The sequence below is a fragment of the Primulina tabacum genome, chromosome 13 (assembly GCF_025594145.1).
Source record: "Primulina tabacum isolate GXHZ01 chromosome 13, ASM2559414v2, whole genome shotgun sequence".
NCBI lineage: Eukaryota > Viridiplantae > Streptophyta > Magnoliopsida > Lamiales > Gesneriaceae > Primulina > Primulina tabacum.
Genome location: NC_134562.1, coordinates 33075329 through 33088941, shown reverse-complemented (window position 1 = coordinate 33088941; position 13613 = coordinate 33075329). Strand labels below are relative to the sequence as shown.

The following is a 13613-nucleotide window of genomic DNA, read 5'->3' as shown; positions in this document are numbered from 1 at the left end:
ATATTATACCATATTTAGAAAATTCGATGATAAACTTTCATGTAATATAATAGTCCATATAAATTTATCCCACATATACCATAAATTATAACTCATATAATTTATCTGAGTTTATATTAGAGCCGCCAAAGGGACCTAGTCGGATTCCATTAAATTAAATTCCAATAAATTAATTTGATCCAATCAACTCATGATTAATCAAAATAATTTATTAATCTTATTCTACTCCACTAAAAGAATAAGATTGCACTATCAAATTAATTGATATTACTGAAGCACAAAATCAATAATTATATCCTCTGATTTATCGACCCAACATATATAATATGTAAAAGCCTCATTTTTTTATTAAATTGATTTATATATAAATAAAAATAATATTGTAATTATAAAAAATAACAAGAGTTATATTGTAATTTTAATTGATTATATTTATATATGATCATATTATAATTGTAAAAATTAATTATGAATTAAATTATAATTTAAATTGATGAAATCAAAACTAAAAAACAAAAAGGAAATAAAATAAAATAGAACGTAACACCAAATTTTTGTCTATGTTATGCTTAGACTTTAGGTAGTGTTTGAATATTTTTTAAAAAAAGTTATTATAATTTTTTTTTACAGATGATTATTAATTTTTCTTTACAAATTTTCGATTTTTTTTTTATAAAAAAACCTCACAATCATTTTTTAGGCACGTATAAACACTATTTTAATAAAACGAATAGATATATAAACATTATTTAATTGAAAATTTCAATATCAACTCTTATATTTAGTCAATTCATTTGGCTTACAAATTCAGTAAAATCTAAATTGCTTACTTTAAGTTTCTTGAGCCTATATCATAGCTATATTTCGTTGTTCTCTGTCAAAGCCATTCGAGCATTTTCCAATCGAATTGCTTTCAAATCGATGTTAACGGATGGTTTACGAGATGTAGGGTAATATTTTTATCGCTCGCGATTCGATGGCCATCATTGACTCAAACATGTGAGATCTATAAAGATATATCAGATAAATGTATGTTGAGAGCAGTACTTCAGCCGTAATTGAGAGGTTGATTGTTGGATTTTACGAAAAGAATTTGTAAATGGTGCAACATTTTTTTTTTATGAAAGTAGTATTTCAGCCGTAATTGAGAGGTTGATTGTCGGATTTTGCGAAAAAAATTTGTAAATGGTGCAATTTATTTTGAATGTGACGTTGATTTAACCTTTTTAGATTGGTCCTTAACTTGACTATATTTGCACTCTCCTTTGTATGTTTTTTTAATTATAATAATTCATAAGTGATTACATGCAATTAATTTAATTCATTATAATATTATTATGGTTGGCAGCATTAATTATTAGAGATATTAAATCAAATTAATTATATTCGCAGAATTTTGACTTTTAGTTCCGTGCATGACTTGCTATTTGTTGGACCAATCACAAATTTGGATGAGGAAGTTTAAAAAAGCTAATGTTTTTTAAAATTAAATTATCACAATAAATCTTAAGATGTAAAGTTAATGTTTTTAAAATTAAATTATATACCACAGCATCTGTCTGAAGAAAATTAATATCTATTTATTTCATAAATAAATGTGGTCTTTAGGAAAAATATTTCTAAGTGTAAGTGAATCCGAAACCGTAGGTTTAAAGTTGTGTTTGAGTGAAATGATTTGGATTTAAAGAGAGAGTATTCCATTGAAGTTATACATAAGTTATGCAAAAAATAATTAATTGAGATTTGAAATTTGTTATCAATTGAATTTTACTGCATAAATCGATGAATTTAAAATCTTTAACTTTAAATTTATTTATCCAAACAAAATTAACTAGACAAAAATTTGTGTGAGATGGTCTCACGGGTCGTATTATGTGAGACAGATATCTTATTTAGGTCATCCATGAAAAAATATTATTTTTTATTGTAAATATCGGTAGAATTGACCCGTCTCATAGATAAAGATTTGTACGACCATCTCATAAAAGACCTACTCAAGTAATTAAACCTGCTATCGGAAGGAAACGAATACGTTTCAATACCCATAAAAGTTGGGAATGGGGTGGAACCCATAAATTAAATTAAATTGAATTGAATTTTGAATTAAATTTTTAAATAATTTAATTAGTTGTGCATTTCTTTATTTGTAAGCCACTTCCGTCATCTTTTGTGGCCATTTCAACTTCTTTGTTTTTTCTTTTTTCTTTTGGTTTTTAATTTGAAAATTAATCCCTAAAATATATAAATAATAGTAAAATGTGAAAATATCCTTAATTTTGAGAATGCAAAAACGTTGCCCTACATGGATGAATAGAAGTTTTAAAAAAAACTTGGGATGAACACATAATATGTTTTTATTTATTTTGGGAATTTTTCGAGTTATTTGCGAGTTGATTTTAATATAATAAAGCTAAAAATAAGGAAAAATATATTTTTGAGCGTAAGTATAAATTCTCGACAAACAATATAGTTTATTATGCAATCAAGTATACAATTTTTATATGATGAAAAAGTTCTTATGCTTTAATCTCAACAATATATAAATCTTATTAAGGGCATTTTGGTCAAATCACATTTAACATGCTCGATACTACATACTACTACACATGTATATAACTGATCATATACAACAATTTCGAATATATTAATTTATATATTTTAAAACATTTCATCTTTAAAACTGAAATTGTAAATCATAATTTTGTACCAAATTTGAGTCAACTAATATCATAAATATATAAATGAATACGCTGATTTAATATATTTGTATCTAATTTTTTTTTTTTACATAAGTGCACCAAAATTATTAATTGTTTTATACCCAAACATGTATTAAGTGTTGATATTAATAGATTTGTTTCAATTTATATTCAAAATTTTATTTTTTGCACCAGATCTGAACACAGTTGATACTAAAAATATATATATTAGTATCATGTTTTTAATATTTTGTATCAGTTTTCATACGTGAAAATACATGTGGGACGAGGGAGTACAATTTTTTTAAAATTATTTTTTTATGTGCGTAAGCGAGTTTATAAATTTTTTTATTTACGACAAAAACTGACCTTAAACCCAAATTTTTGTTTAATGGTTTAAAAGTAATTTACCCATGCATTAAAAGGAAGATTTCATGCTATCCTTAGTACACTAACCCAAGAGTGTATCTAACGATGAACATTTATCATTATATGTAATGTACAATGAAAATTTGATAAACCTCATCTATATTGATAAATTTATATTTTTAAATACACTCTTAAAATAATGTGACAAGAATAACATAACCGTACCGTGTTCACAATCGGGCCAGAGTTTTCGAGAAATTTGGGCTCAAACATTTGGCCCAATAGTGAAAACAATAGAAGCCTCCTAGCCCTCTTTGCAATTTGACTTTAGACTGGGGTGGAGGTGTGGAGAGGGACAAGAAATTGGAACGTTGGGCATCTTGCTGAGGTTTGACCAAGATACCTGCTGGGTCAAACTTGCCCTTATTCCCGATATGCCCGCCACGTCGGCCTCCGCCGCTCCCGCTTCTTACACTACAATACCGATTTCCGGTGGGGCCGTGATTTCTCGATCTACGCAAAACCTCACTGTGTGCCTCTCCAGAGCCCGCCCTTGGCCGGAGTTCCTGGCCACCACCGCCATCATCGACCTCCCACCCTCGTTCTCCGCAGCCACCCATCGGTTACGCCGAAACTCCAGCTACTTCTCCGTCAATTACGCCATAATCGTCACCGCATGTGCTGCCGCATCCCTGATCGGTGCGCCGATCGCGCTGATAGTCATCGGCTTCGTCTTCTTCCTGTGGCTGATTCTCCACTTCTTTCGCGAAGACCCATTGTTGATCTGGGGCTATCATGTCAATGATTTGGCGGTTATTCTGGGTCTGGTTTTGGTCTCCATTGCGGCCCTGTGGATCATTGGCCCGTTGAATAACCTTTCGATTGGCATTGGTGTCGGGCTGTTGATCTTCGCCATTCATGGAGTCCTGAGGAATCCTGAAGGACTTTTTCTCGACGAAAACGATGCCGTTTCTGACGGGTTGGTCTCATCCCAATCCACTGCTTTCAGTCCCCGTAATGCCGGAATTCAATTCAATCAACCCGTGTAATTAACTCACATCATTTTATTTTCTATATATATTTGTTTTGCAGTATGGTTTTATTTCTTTTGTGTGTGTGTGTGTGAGCGCGTGGTTGATCATTTTTCTCGTGATTTGATCTTAATCGTAATTGTATTGGGTGCAAGAATGTGTTTTTTTTGGGAGGAAAACATCACAGATCGTTGTGTATCGGGGAGTCGGAAATTTGTTTTGAAGGATATTTTGTTTGTTTTGCTCGTAATTTGTTAATGTTAATCATTTTTTTTATCACAGATTATTTTGAAAACCTTGTATTTTGAGTTGTTTTTGGTGTAATTGCTGAAATATGTGAAAGATTGGAGGTATGATTTGAAATGCTTCAATACAATTATGAACTCGACAGAAACTTAAATCGAGCCAGAGGTCTTTCAATTTTTATTCTGTCGTTCGTCAGATAAGTTTTATGATCAGCTCCGATCGAGCACCTAGCGTCACTTCCTCTGTATGGTTGTGTCATTGGGCTGAGCTCCAAAGTTTGACTTCTCTGAAGAGCTGACTCCCTGGCCAGCGAAAGAAACCGATTTTTCAAGTATCTGGTCGAGTTTCCTACTCGGTTTTGGTGTTGGATCTGTTATATGCACACGGTCCTGCTGCTGAAGCTATTGCCCACGGCCCAGTTTAATTCAAAACTCTAACGATCGGCATGCTTGAATCTAAAAGCCGCAGTCTGAATTTCTACATAGATTCGCTGCTCTAGGAAGCGAAGGTGGAATGGAGCCCTTTTGGCAACTATACCACCGGAGGTTCAGTGAACGAGTCTGGAACTGGGATTGTCTTGGGTTACGCTTCTCACATGAACATCATGTGTAGAAATGCATTCATATCGTGGTTACCTTTGGACATATATGAGGTGGTTGGATGAATGTGACCCATTTCGTTCTATCCTTATCAATAATATTATTAATTTAGTTGTCTGAACGTTCATTAAATTATAATAAAATAAAAAAATTAGTTTGTATAATTTTATTTTCCGATAATATTTTTAATCAATGCAAAAATTACAAATTGTATATATATAATTATATATAAAGATGATTCGATCCGACACCAAACACTAAAAAAAATTTAAAAAGATTTTTGTGGTATTATTTTATATTTTTTTTTTATAAAACAAATCAATTTTATTCATATTTATAATAAAAAAACAGAATGGAGTTCAAGTTTTGTAAAATAATTTTTTAAAGAATAGGTCTATTGTGTGACGGTTCACGAATCTTTATCAGTGAGACGGTCAACCCTACCGATATTCACAATAAAAAATATATTATTAGAATAAAAAATAATTTTTTTCATGAATAATACAAATAAGATATCCGTCTCACAAATACAATCTATGAGATCGTCTCACATAAATTGTTTTTTTTTTTTAATGAAAAACGCAGACAAGAGTCACGTGTGTTCAACATCAAATAGCTGTGTTCTCATGGTCCCCACTCTCCATTGTCACGCACGCACGCACGAACGCTCCACCCAATCTTGTTTCTTCCAATCATATCGGTTTTAGATTTTATTTTACAGCCATAAATTTTCAAACCGGCTCTAGGGTTTCCCCTTCTTCCCCCAATAAATTCAACGTTTGGTTTATGGAGCCCAACCCTAAGGTACGCGTCATATTAATTCATGCATTATGGTTGTCGATTGAGCTTCCATCCTATTAAATGTTTTTCACTCGTTTTAGATTAATTGCAACTTTTCGGTTGATTTCCTACTTTTTTAAAAAAAGAAAAGAAATTGGATTGAGTTTGAACTGAAATGAATTCCGAGGGAGATGATCGGAATTGAATTCCTATATTCTGGAGAATTTACTTTGTATTCGATAATTCCCGTCTCTGGAATGATTGTTGTTTTTTTCTCGATATTGATCTGAATAATATTTGGGCTATAAGTAGTTGGGAATTAGATGAGTTTTACATTAGATGGATTCGGTAAATGAGTGTTCTATACTGGAATGCGTGGAAGATAACGCAGGGATTATGAACTTCTCCGCTGCTGAAAACATTGAAGTTACTAGCCAATGTAGCAGTCGGAATAATGGGTATGGTGTCGTGGAAAGTAATGATTGTGAGACCTCTGAGATAGTGGTAAAGAAAACGGGAGGGTCTGGGACTTTAAACTTGCCTCCAGTGGAGAGTGTACACTCCATCCTCAACAATGACCGTTAGATATGTTGGGGACGGTAGCGGTCATATAAAAAACGTAGTAGCACAAGATATGTTGGATTCAGGTCTGGATCCAAGTGAGAGGATGCAACATTTTTCTGAGAGAAAGCTAACGAGTCAAGGTTCTGTTTCATCCATGAATGCCACTGCGAGAAGTTTGGATGATTTTGCTCTGCTTGGTCATTCAGGGACATATACAAAGAATGGAGAGATTTGGAGTAGCAAGTCTTCATCAACTGAAGCTAGCTCTCCGAATACAAGGAGCAAGACATCGGCGGTTGTGGGATTTCCCCCTGATAAGATCAGAGAAAGGAGTTTTAGTGGGAAGAAGTTTACAGAATCAACACCCCAGGGTCAGCGGGGAAAAAGTTGGATTGAGGCCAGAAAAAAATCTGGAAGGGATAAGGTCAACATCGAGAAGGAAAACTCTCATTCCAGCGTGAAATCTGATATGCGAAGCTCCAATTTTGTGTTTATGCAGGGAACATACTCTACAAGTTATGGAATACAGAGCAAAAGATCCACTGATTATGATGGAGATAGTGGCAATGGAGTTCAGGGAATACAACAGAAGCATGACAATGGGATTCAAGATGGTGAGGCGGTATATGAAGATTATTCACCTGAACACATCAGTGATGACACATCTCGGGCGATTGAAGGAGGGAACCCAGATTCCTCAACGGATCTGGATCCACTGGCTGAATTTATTTTTAACCTCGAATCTGTAAAGGAAGCACTAGAAAAAGGTATGTCCACCATCTCTCCCTTTTCATGTTTTAGCGTTCATATCTATGAATAATTTTGTTTAGAATCATATTAAAGTTTGAACTTTAGCAGTTGGAAGACCAAAAGATGTAGCTATATCTCACTTGTCATGAAATTAATCGGTCTTCCTTTTCCATCTATCATCTATCTCATTGACTCGTATTGATATAGAGGTGCTAAAGTTTCGGGAAATCAGGCAAGATGTTTTAGTCACTGATCCAGGACTGGACTTACCCACAGAGTTTGCAAATGAAGATCATAATCCACAAGAAACAATATCTGTGCCATCACAATCAGGTGAAGGCGTGCATAGGTTTTCCTTTTCCCCACAATCTGAGGTGTTGGAGACAGAAAACAGACATGTGGAAACAGAAATCGAGGACCTCTACATGCAAAAAATCAAAGCTGAAGTGGAATTTCTAGTTATATCAAGAGCGGTGACAGCGGTCCCAAACTTGAGGTTTGAAATTGTAGATCGAATAACTATTTCAGAAGAACAGAAAACTATGGCTTCGAAGCAGACCCAGATACTCAATAAGCTTGGAGGCACGGAAACGAAGGCTGCGATGCTTGACAAAGAAGCTGAGAAACTGGGAAAGTTTTGCGAAGACATTGCTAGTGCTGATGAAACACTGAAGCTACACAATAGGGTCTGTAAGTACACCGCATGTTTCTTCATGCAGCTAATATCATTGGCGCTCATATTAGTAATCTTTATGTTTCAGTTTTCACCAATATGTATAGATAACGTTCCTACTTAAATATGTTCATAACCTTTCCTTTTCCCCGCTTGACGATGCTTAGAATTTTGGTGTTTGATTAAATGCTCCTATGTTAGGTTCCACATTTTCTCAGAAGTAGATGTGTAGATAAAACCTCGAGAGCCCTGGCTCTTTCCTGTAACAGAATTTTTACTTTGTAAATTAGCTCACTTTGCTGCATTCATTTATTTTATTTAAAAGATTTTTGCACCAAGATTGATCAGGATTCACTTTTATTTTCCTTTTACATTTTGTTACTATTTATTCCACATTTAACTGTAATATTATCATGCCGGCCCTGTCACAAAAACATAAATACAAAAAGAGAAGTCCCCAAAATAGACCTTTATTGTGCCTTTTATTTTTCATCTTCTTGGGATGGTTTTTTCCCCCAAAATAAAAGCAAACACTCATCCCATTTTTATTTTTTGCCCAATTTATATTTATGGAGTACTTTTATTATTTCTATATTTTCAACATAATAATAATTACTTTTAGCCAAACTTTCTATCACATTCCCTGAAATATTTTTATCATTATGTTATATTCTAAATAAAAATTTAAATTATTTTCTTAAATACTTTATGATGTGATTCGGTAATCAATGTCAGCAATTTTATTTCACCAAAACAGAATCATATGCCACAGTATTTTCCCGAAATAAAATAAAAATAATCTCAAAGTATTTTTTTAAATCCCAAACCAACCAAATCAAGTAATTCATCAGTTTTTTTTTCCCGTGTATAATATATGTATACATACAAGGTTCAAACGAAGTTCATAGCCTAAAAAGTTTTGGTTAAATTTCTTTATATATATATATATATGTAATCAAATATATTTATTAAATCTATACGATAATCTTTTGCGCTTTGGGGTTTGAGACTAGCCTAGATATTTATGTTTTTATATATATATATTTTAGTTCGGCACAGTTATCACCAAGGATCCGTGGCGCAATGGTAGCGCGTCTGACTCCAGATCAGAAGGTTGCGTGTTCGATTCACGTCGGGTTCAAATCCCCGATCTCAGCGGATTCCCCCTTTTTATTTTAATTTTTCTTTTCTCGACGACAAAAAAGTAGTTACTACTTGCTTGATATGTTCTCTGATTCGCAAAAGTAGCTCCTCCATCGATCGGGCTCTACTCTAGCCAAAACTCCAATCTGTGAGTGGCGTGCAGTGCAGTGCAAGTCGAGGGAAAGGGAATGTTTCATGGAGATTTTTCTGAAGCGGCAGCAATCTAGCTGGATATGTATTCTCTGTTATTTTTTAACTCAACATTTCAGATATGGAGACTACACAAACATTACTAGAAGACTGGTAAGACACTCATTTGTCTTCCAATTTTATTTTGATGGTTGAGTTGTGCTCCATTGTGTATTTTGTAGACAGGCTGCCATATACGAGGTACTGGTAAATTAAGTTGACGAGGTTACAAGTTTGTGTTTTCAAATGGCACTCCAATTACTAATTTATATAGAAAATCATGATGATTTTATTCACAAAATGATCTCTTTTAAAATATATTATTTGAACTATATATATATATATATATATATATAAACGAGTTCATATATTATTAATGACAACTTATCTTGTAAGAAACACCCGAAGTTCAACTGACCATGAAGACCAAGGAGACATAGTATACAAGTATGACATATAATATGCTCCCCTAAAATTCTAATGTGTGACACACACATCATTCCTTATCAATGTCACCGTTTCTAAGATTTTTATTAGTACTAGCAGCACATGTTTCGGCTTGCTCCAACCTCAACTTGAGAGGGGAGTCTATTATCCCATAGCATATTTCTGAGTCCAAGATCGAGCAGTAGTCTCATACTTGGCTCTATCGGTCTTGTACATGTGAGCAATCTCCGGCACAAGAGGATCATCTGGGTTTGGATCAGTCAACAAGGAGCAGATAGAGAGTAGTACCTACAGAAATTAAAGATAGCAGATGCAAGTCCTACTCAAGACAAAAACACCAATCAACTGAATGGTATAGTCGAATTCTTTGTTTATTTGTTCTCCTTTTACCATTGCTCAACACTCATATCATAAATTCGGTTACGCAAGAAAATTGAAGATTGGAATAATCAAGATTGGTAATTTACTGTTAAAATGGTATGGTATATCTTATTTATAATTCTTCCCACAGTACTAAAGGCAATTAAGGCAATTACTTAAGTGGATGATGAAAGGTGATACGGTACACGCCCATGGAGACTGATGTAGACCAAACAATAAATGGGTTTAATAAGAATTAAAGCACGTACCTTCGAAACCGTTAAAGCGGGACTCCACTGCTCTTTGAGAATATCCAAACAAATACTGCCATTGCTGTTGATATTTGGGTGGTAAACCTTGGTTTTAAATGATACCTACTCGATGCGCAAGAAGGCAAAAGTAATAACTTAGCTTGTGTAATAAACAAAAATATACCAGAGTTGTATTAATCGAGTTACTTTTGGCCATTGATGAACATATTAAGGCCGTAGCACCATTTTTTTATCGACTTAAAAAACGTATTTGATCAAAACTAAGCGAGAAGGTAGAAACCAAGACAGAGCGCAACATCCATTCTCCTCTTATGTCTAGGGGTTACTGATTTGTGGAAAATATAAGCGCTTAGATGTAGGATTTAATCAGAACATAATAGTTTTGTTTGAGGAACAAGTTTAAATCTTGGATTCAGATATGGTAGATGTTAGTTCTCCTAAATCAAAATCATCCAAACAAATAGAATGGATTTTAAATCATGAATTTGTAACCATTATCATTAATTTCAGAAAACACGAAGCAAATCCACCCAAGAGATGTTGTTTCCAATCCCACTTCAGGAAGGTATAATTAAGACAAACACCACATACATTCTAGCAAATGATCAGCAATCTCTCTATCACTCACAACTAAAAAGCATTGTATGCCAGTTACTTCTAGCCCAAGAATCATGGACAAGTTAGCAACAGATTAGTTATTGTCAGTAAGGCACTGCTATTGCCTATGGATGATCGCATTCATAGCCATATACGAAAGGTACAAACGTTGAATTAAAAGGTACGCTACCTTCGGTGGCTTGAATGGATAATCAGGAGGGAAATGAATAGTCACAAGAAATACTCCCCCAGCAAATGGGCTGTCTGAAGGACCCATGATGGTAGCTTGCCAATGGAACATATCTTCCCCAACAGGCCCTGCATGAAGTTATGACGTATAATGTCAATTAATTCATGGAACTTAATTCTAATACGTGAATTGTGACGAGGTCAATTTTGAAAATCGATTACACTCAGTCCATCCAGCCAGTACAGATATGTGCCAAAGGCTATGCTCAGAATCACAGAGGATTGACAACATAATTTAAAGTTTTAACAAATATGAATTGAAACAATAGTCTGTAATACCGAACAAAAGCCAAATTCAAAATTTTAACAGCATAAACGTAGAAATGTCATGGGAGTAAGCAGACAAAACATTGAAGTGAACTTAAGAAAAATAAAACTGAATGGCAAATCGCGGGAAAACAATTTTTGACTAACCAGCACTGCAGGATGTAGGAGGGTCCTTCTGCAAGTCCTTCAGTTCTTTCTGAATCCTTTTAGAAGCCATGTCTATATTTTCTCCTGAATTAGAGAAACAGCACCCTAAAACATGAAAAGATGAGCATGGTTTATAGGAATTAAGGAAAGATGTTACAGAATCACAGTAACAGAGTATCAATGCGACTATCTAACAAGTTAGACAACCACTTTTAGCCATGATTCACATATCAAGTGATATCTAATTTTTAGAAGACAATTCCCAAAAAAGCAGATGCATACATCTGCGATATGAATAAATAAGTCCTTCAAACGAATAAACGATCAAATTCTAGAGCCAGACCGATAACACAGCCAGTAATGCTTCTGGCTTAAAGCCATATTCTTCCACAACACAGTACATGCACAAATAAAGAAATTGTTCATGATCGCTATCTTCTGTGATATCAAAACAAATTAACTCCAAAAACATAAACGATACACCAAACTGGAAAAGTCCAAATATAAAGCAGAACCTCGATGCCAACTATCTGGTAATGTCTTTCATCCTATCAGAGCAGGCCAAAACAAATCAAAATTATTTCCAACAAAGAGCATTTTAATTTTATTTCTTATTCAACAAACCAAATACCCAAATATACCAGTTTCTGAATAACCACTACTTCGACCGCAAGTCCCGCTCCTAGACAAAAAAAATTGCACACATACAACCAGGGCTGACACAGATTTGCACTCAAGGGTCAAGTCTGAGGGTCAAAACTGAAATGATGAATAAACAGCATTCTGGCTTTCAAAAATAATGGGAAAAAAATTCCTCGAGGCAACACGTTTATTCCTGATTAAATATACGAATTTTAAAATCCACACGAACAATATTTCTAGGCGTAAAACCCAAGATATTATTCTTCGGCCACTTTCGCCCTTGCATAAGAAAACCGTATCGCTTAATCACAAAACCCGCATACACGCACTCAAATACACGTACACCGAAAGGATCAAATAGAGCAAAAACACTTTACACTTCCATCCATTTTCTTATTTCCCCAAAAAAGAGAGACAATAAAAACCCACCAAAATCGTATCTACAATTTAGGAGCCTAAATACACCGTACCCTACCCCAATAATCAATCAACAAAACCACCAATCAATCTAAAAAACTCACACAATCGCGTGTATAAAATAATCAACCAAACAAAAAAAAAGATATCATGATCATCGATCGAAAGAGCTCCAGTACTGTACGATTACGAACCTTGCGAGCGAGAAAAGGAATCCTCGGAAGCGACGAGAATCGTATGAGAAAAGGGTACAACAAGGGGCAGGGAATTAAGGAGAGGCGCACCTGAATGGAAATCTGGGGGGTTTATATACAGATAGACATACGCATGCACCGCGTGGCATCTTTGTTGGCGGTGGTAAAGCATCCCGAATATCTATGACATGCACGAATTTAATACCTGGATATATATTTTAAATTATTTATTTATTACTTGTTACTTATTATAAATTTTAATTCCATTTTTATTAAGATTTTAAAGAAATATTCATTATTTTTTAAAGGAAATCAATATTCGTGTAGATATTTTAGAGAGATATTATATTTTTATTAAGATTTTAAAGAAATATTCATAATTTTTTAAATCAAATCAATATTCGTGTAGAGATTTTAGAGATATATTATGTTTTCGCAAGAAAAATAAATACCCACGTCTATCTACAATGGAGTTTCGTATATAAAACTTCGGCTTCAAAATTGAAGTTTTAATGTTCGCCCATGTATATGGTAGGATATAAGTAATTTCGTATTTAATGTAACAGATGATTTTGTTTCGAGCATGAGATATGAAATTTTAAAATATCGAGAGATTATCTTATTTATTGAGAGACTATCTTATTTGTTCATAGTTTAATAATTTTGTTTAATTTCAGTCAAAGTCAAGGTGATTTAGGAATTTTTTTAATGTCGTGTTAATTTATTAATAAGAATGTTGACAATAAAAAAAATTAATTATGTATTCTCTTCATAGATTAATCGATTTGTACGCTGTTCGGGTGGAACGAGTAACCAACCGGAGTCGGAGGAAGAGTCGCCTTATGGTTTATACACATTTAATATTTAAATATTAATTTTGAGACCAAATATTAAATCTGGATTCAATTATACAATCTCTGTCTGCTTCTCAGTTTCAAAACAAAAAAAAAAAAAAAAAAAACTTTGTCCTAGTCGCAT

The 13613-nt window shown here is 33.7% G+C and overlaps 3 protein-coding genes and 1 non-coding gene across 8 annotated transcripts; 3 read left to right on the top strand and 1 right to left on the bottom strand.

Annotated features, from left to right (window-relative positions):
• Window positions 1-3308: 3308 nt before the first annotated feature.
• Window positions 3309-4943, top strand: LOC142523412 (PRA1 family protein G2-like). Its single transcript, XM_075627195.1, has one exon. It carries the CDS (start codon window positions 3503-3505, stop codon window positions 4115-4117), a length of 615 nt encoding a protein of 204 aa, XP_075483310.1. The 5' UTR covers window positions 3309-3502; the 3' UTR covers window positions 4118-4943.
• Window positions 4944-5754: 811 nt separating this feature from the next.
• LOC142522497 (WPP domain-interacting protein 2-like) lies at window positions 5755-8015 on the top strand. Of its 2 annotated transcripts, XM_075625933.1 has the most exons (3): window positions 5755-6192; window positions 6389-7055; window positions 7246-8015. In XM_075625933.1, exons 1-3 carry the CDS (start codon window positions 6064-6066, stop codon window positions 7833-7835), a joined length of 1386 nt encoding a protein of 461 aa, XP_075482048.1. In that variant the 5' UTR covers window positions 5755-6063; the 3' UTR covers window positions 7836-8015. The 2 variants fall into 2 exon arrangements, with proteins under 2 accessions (XP_075482048.1, XP_075482049.1); XM_075625934.1 differs by having other exon boundaries at window positions 5755-7055.
• A 765-nt stretch (window positions 8016-8780) lies between these two features.
• TRNAW-CCA (transfer RNA tryptophan (anticodon CCA)) lies at window positions 8781-8852 on the top strand. The gene has a single exon. It is a non-coding gene; the product is annotated as a tRNA-Trp (tRNA).
• A 535-nt stretch (window positions 8853-9387) lies between these two features.
• Window positions 9388-12817, bottom strand: LOC142522602 (ubiquitin-conjugating enzyme E2 5B-like). 4 transcript variants are annotated; one of them, XM_075626093.1, is made up of 5 exons: window positions 12636-12817; window positions 11383-11466; window positions 10910-11037; window positions 10120-10224; window positions 9388-9778 (listed from the first exon to the last, which is right to left on the bottom strand). In XM_075626093.1, exons 1-5 carry the CDS (start codon window positions 12805-12807, stop codon window positions 9635-9637), a joined length of 633 nt encoding a protein of 210 aa, XP_075482208.1. In that variant the 5' UTR covers window positions 12808-12817; the 3' UTR covers window positions 9388-9634. The 4 variants fall into 4 exon arrangements, with proteins under 4 accessions (XP_075482208.1, XP_075482209.1, XP_075482207.1 ...); XM_075626094.1 differs by having other exon boundaries at window positions 11383-11454; window positions 12636-12796; XM_075626092.1 differs by having other exon boundaries at window positions 11383-11487; window positions 12636-12792.
• Between the last annotated feature and the right edge of the window lie 796 nt (window positions 12818-13613).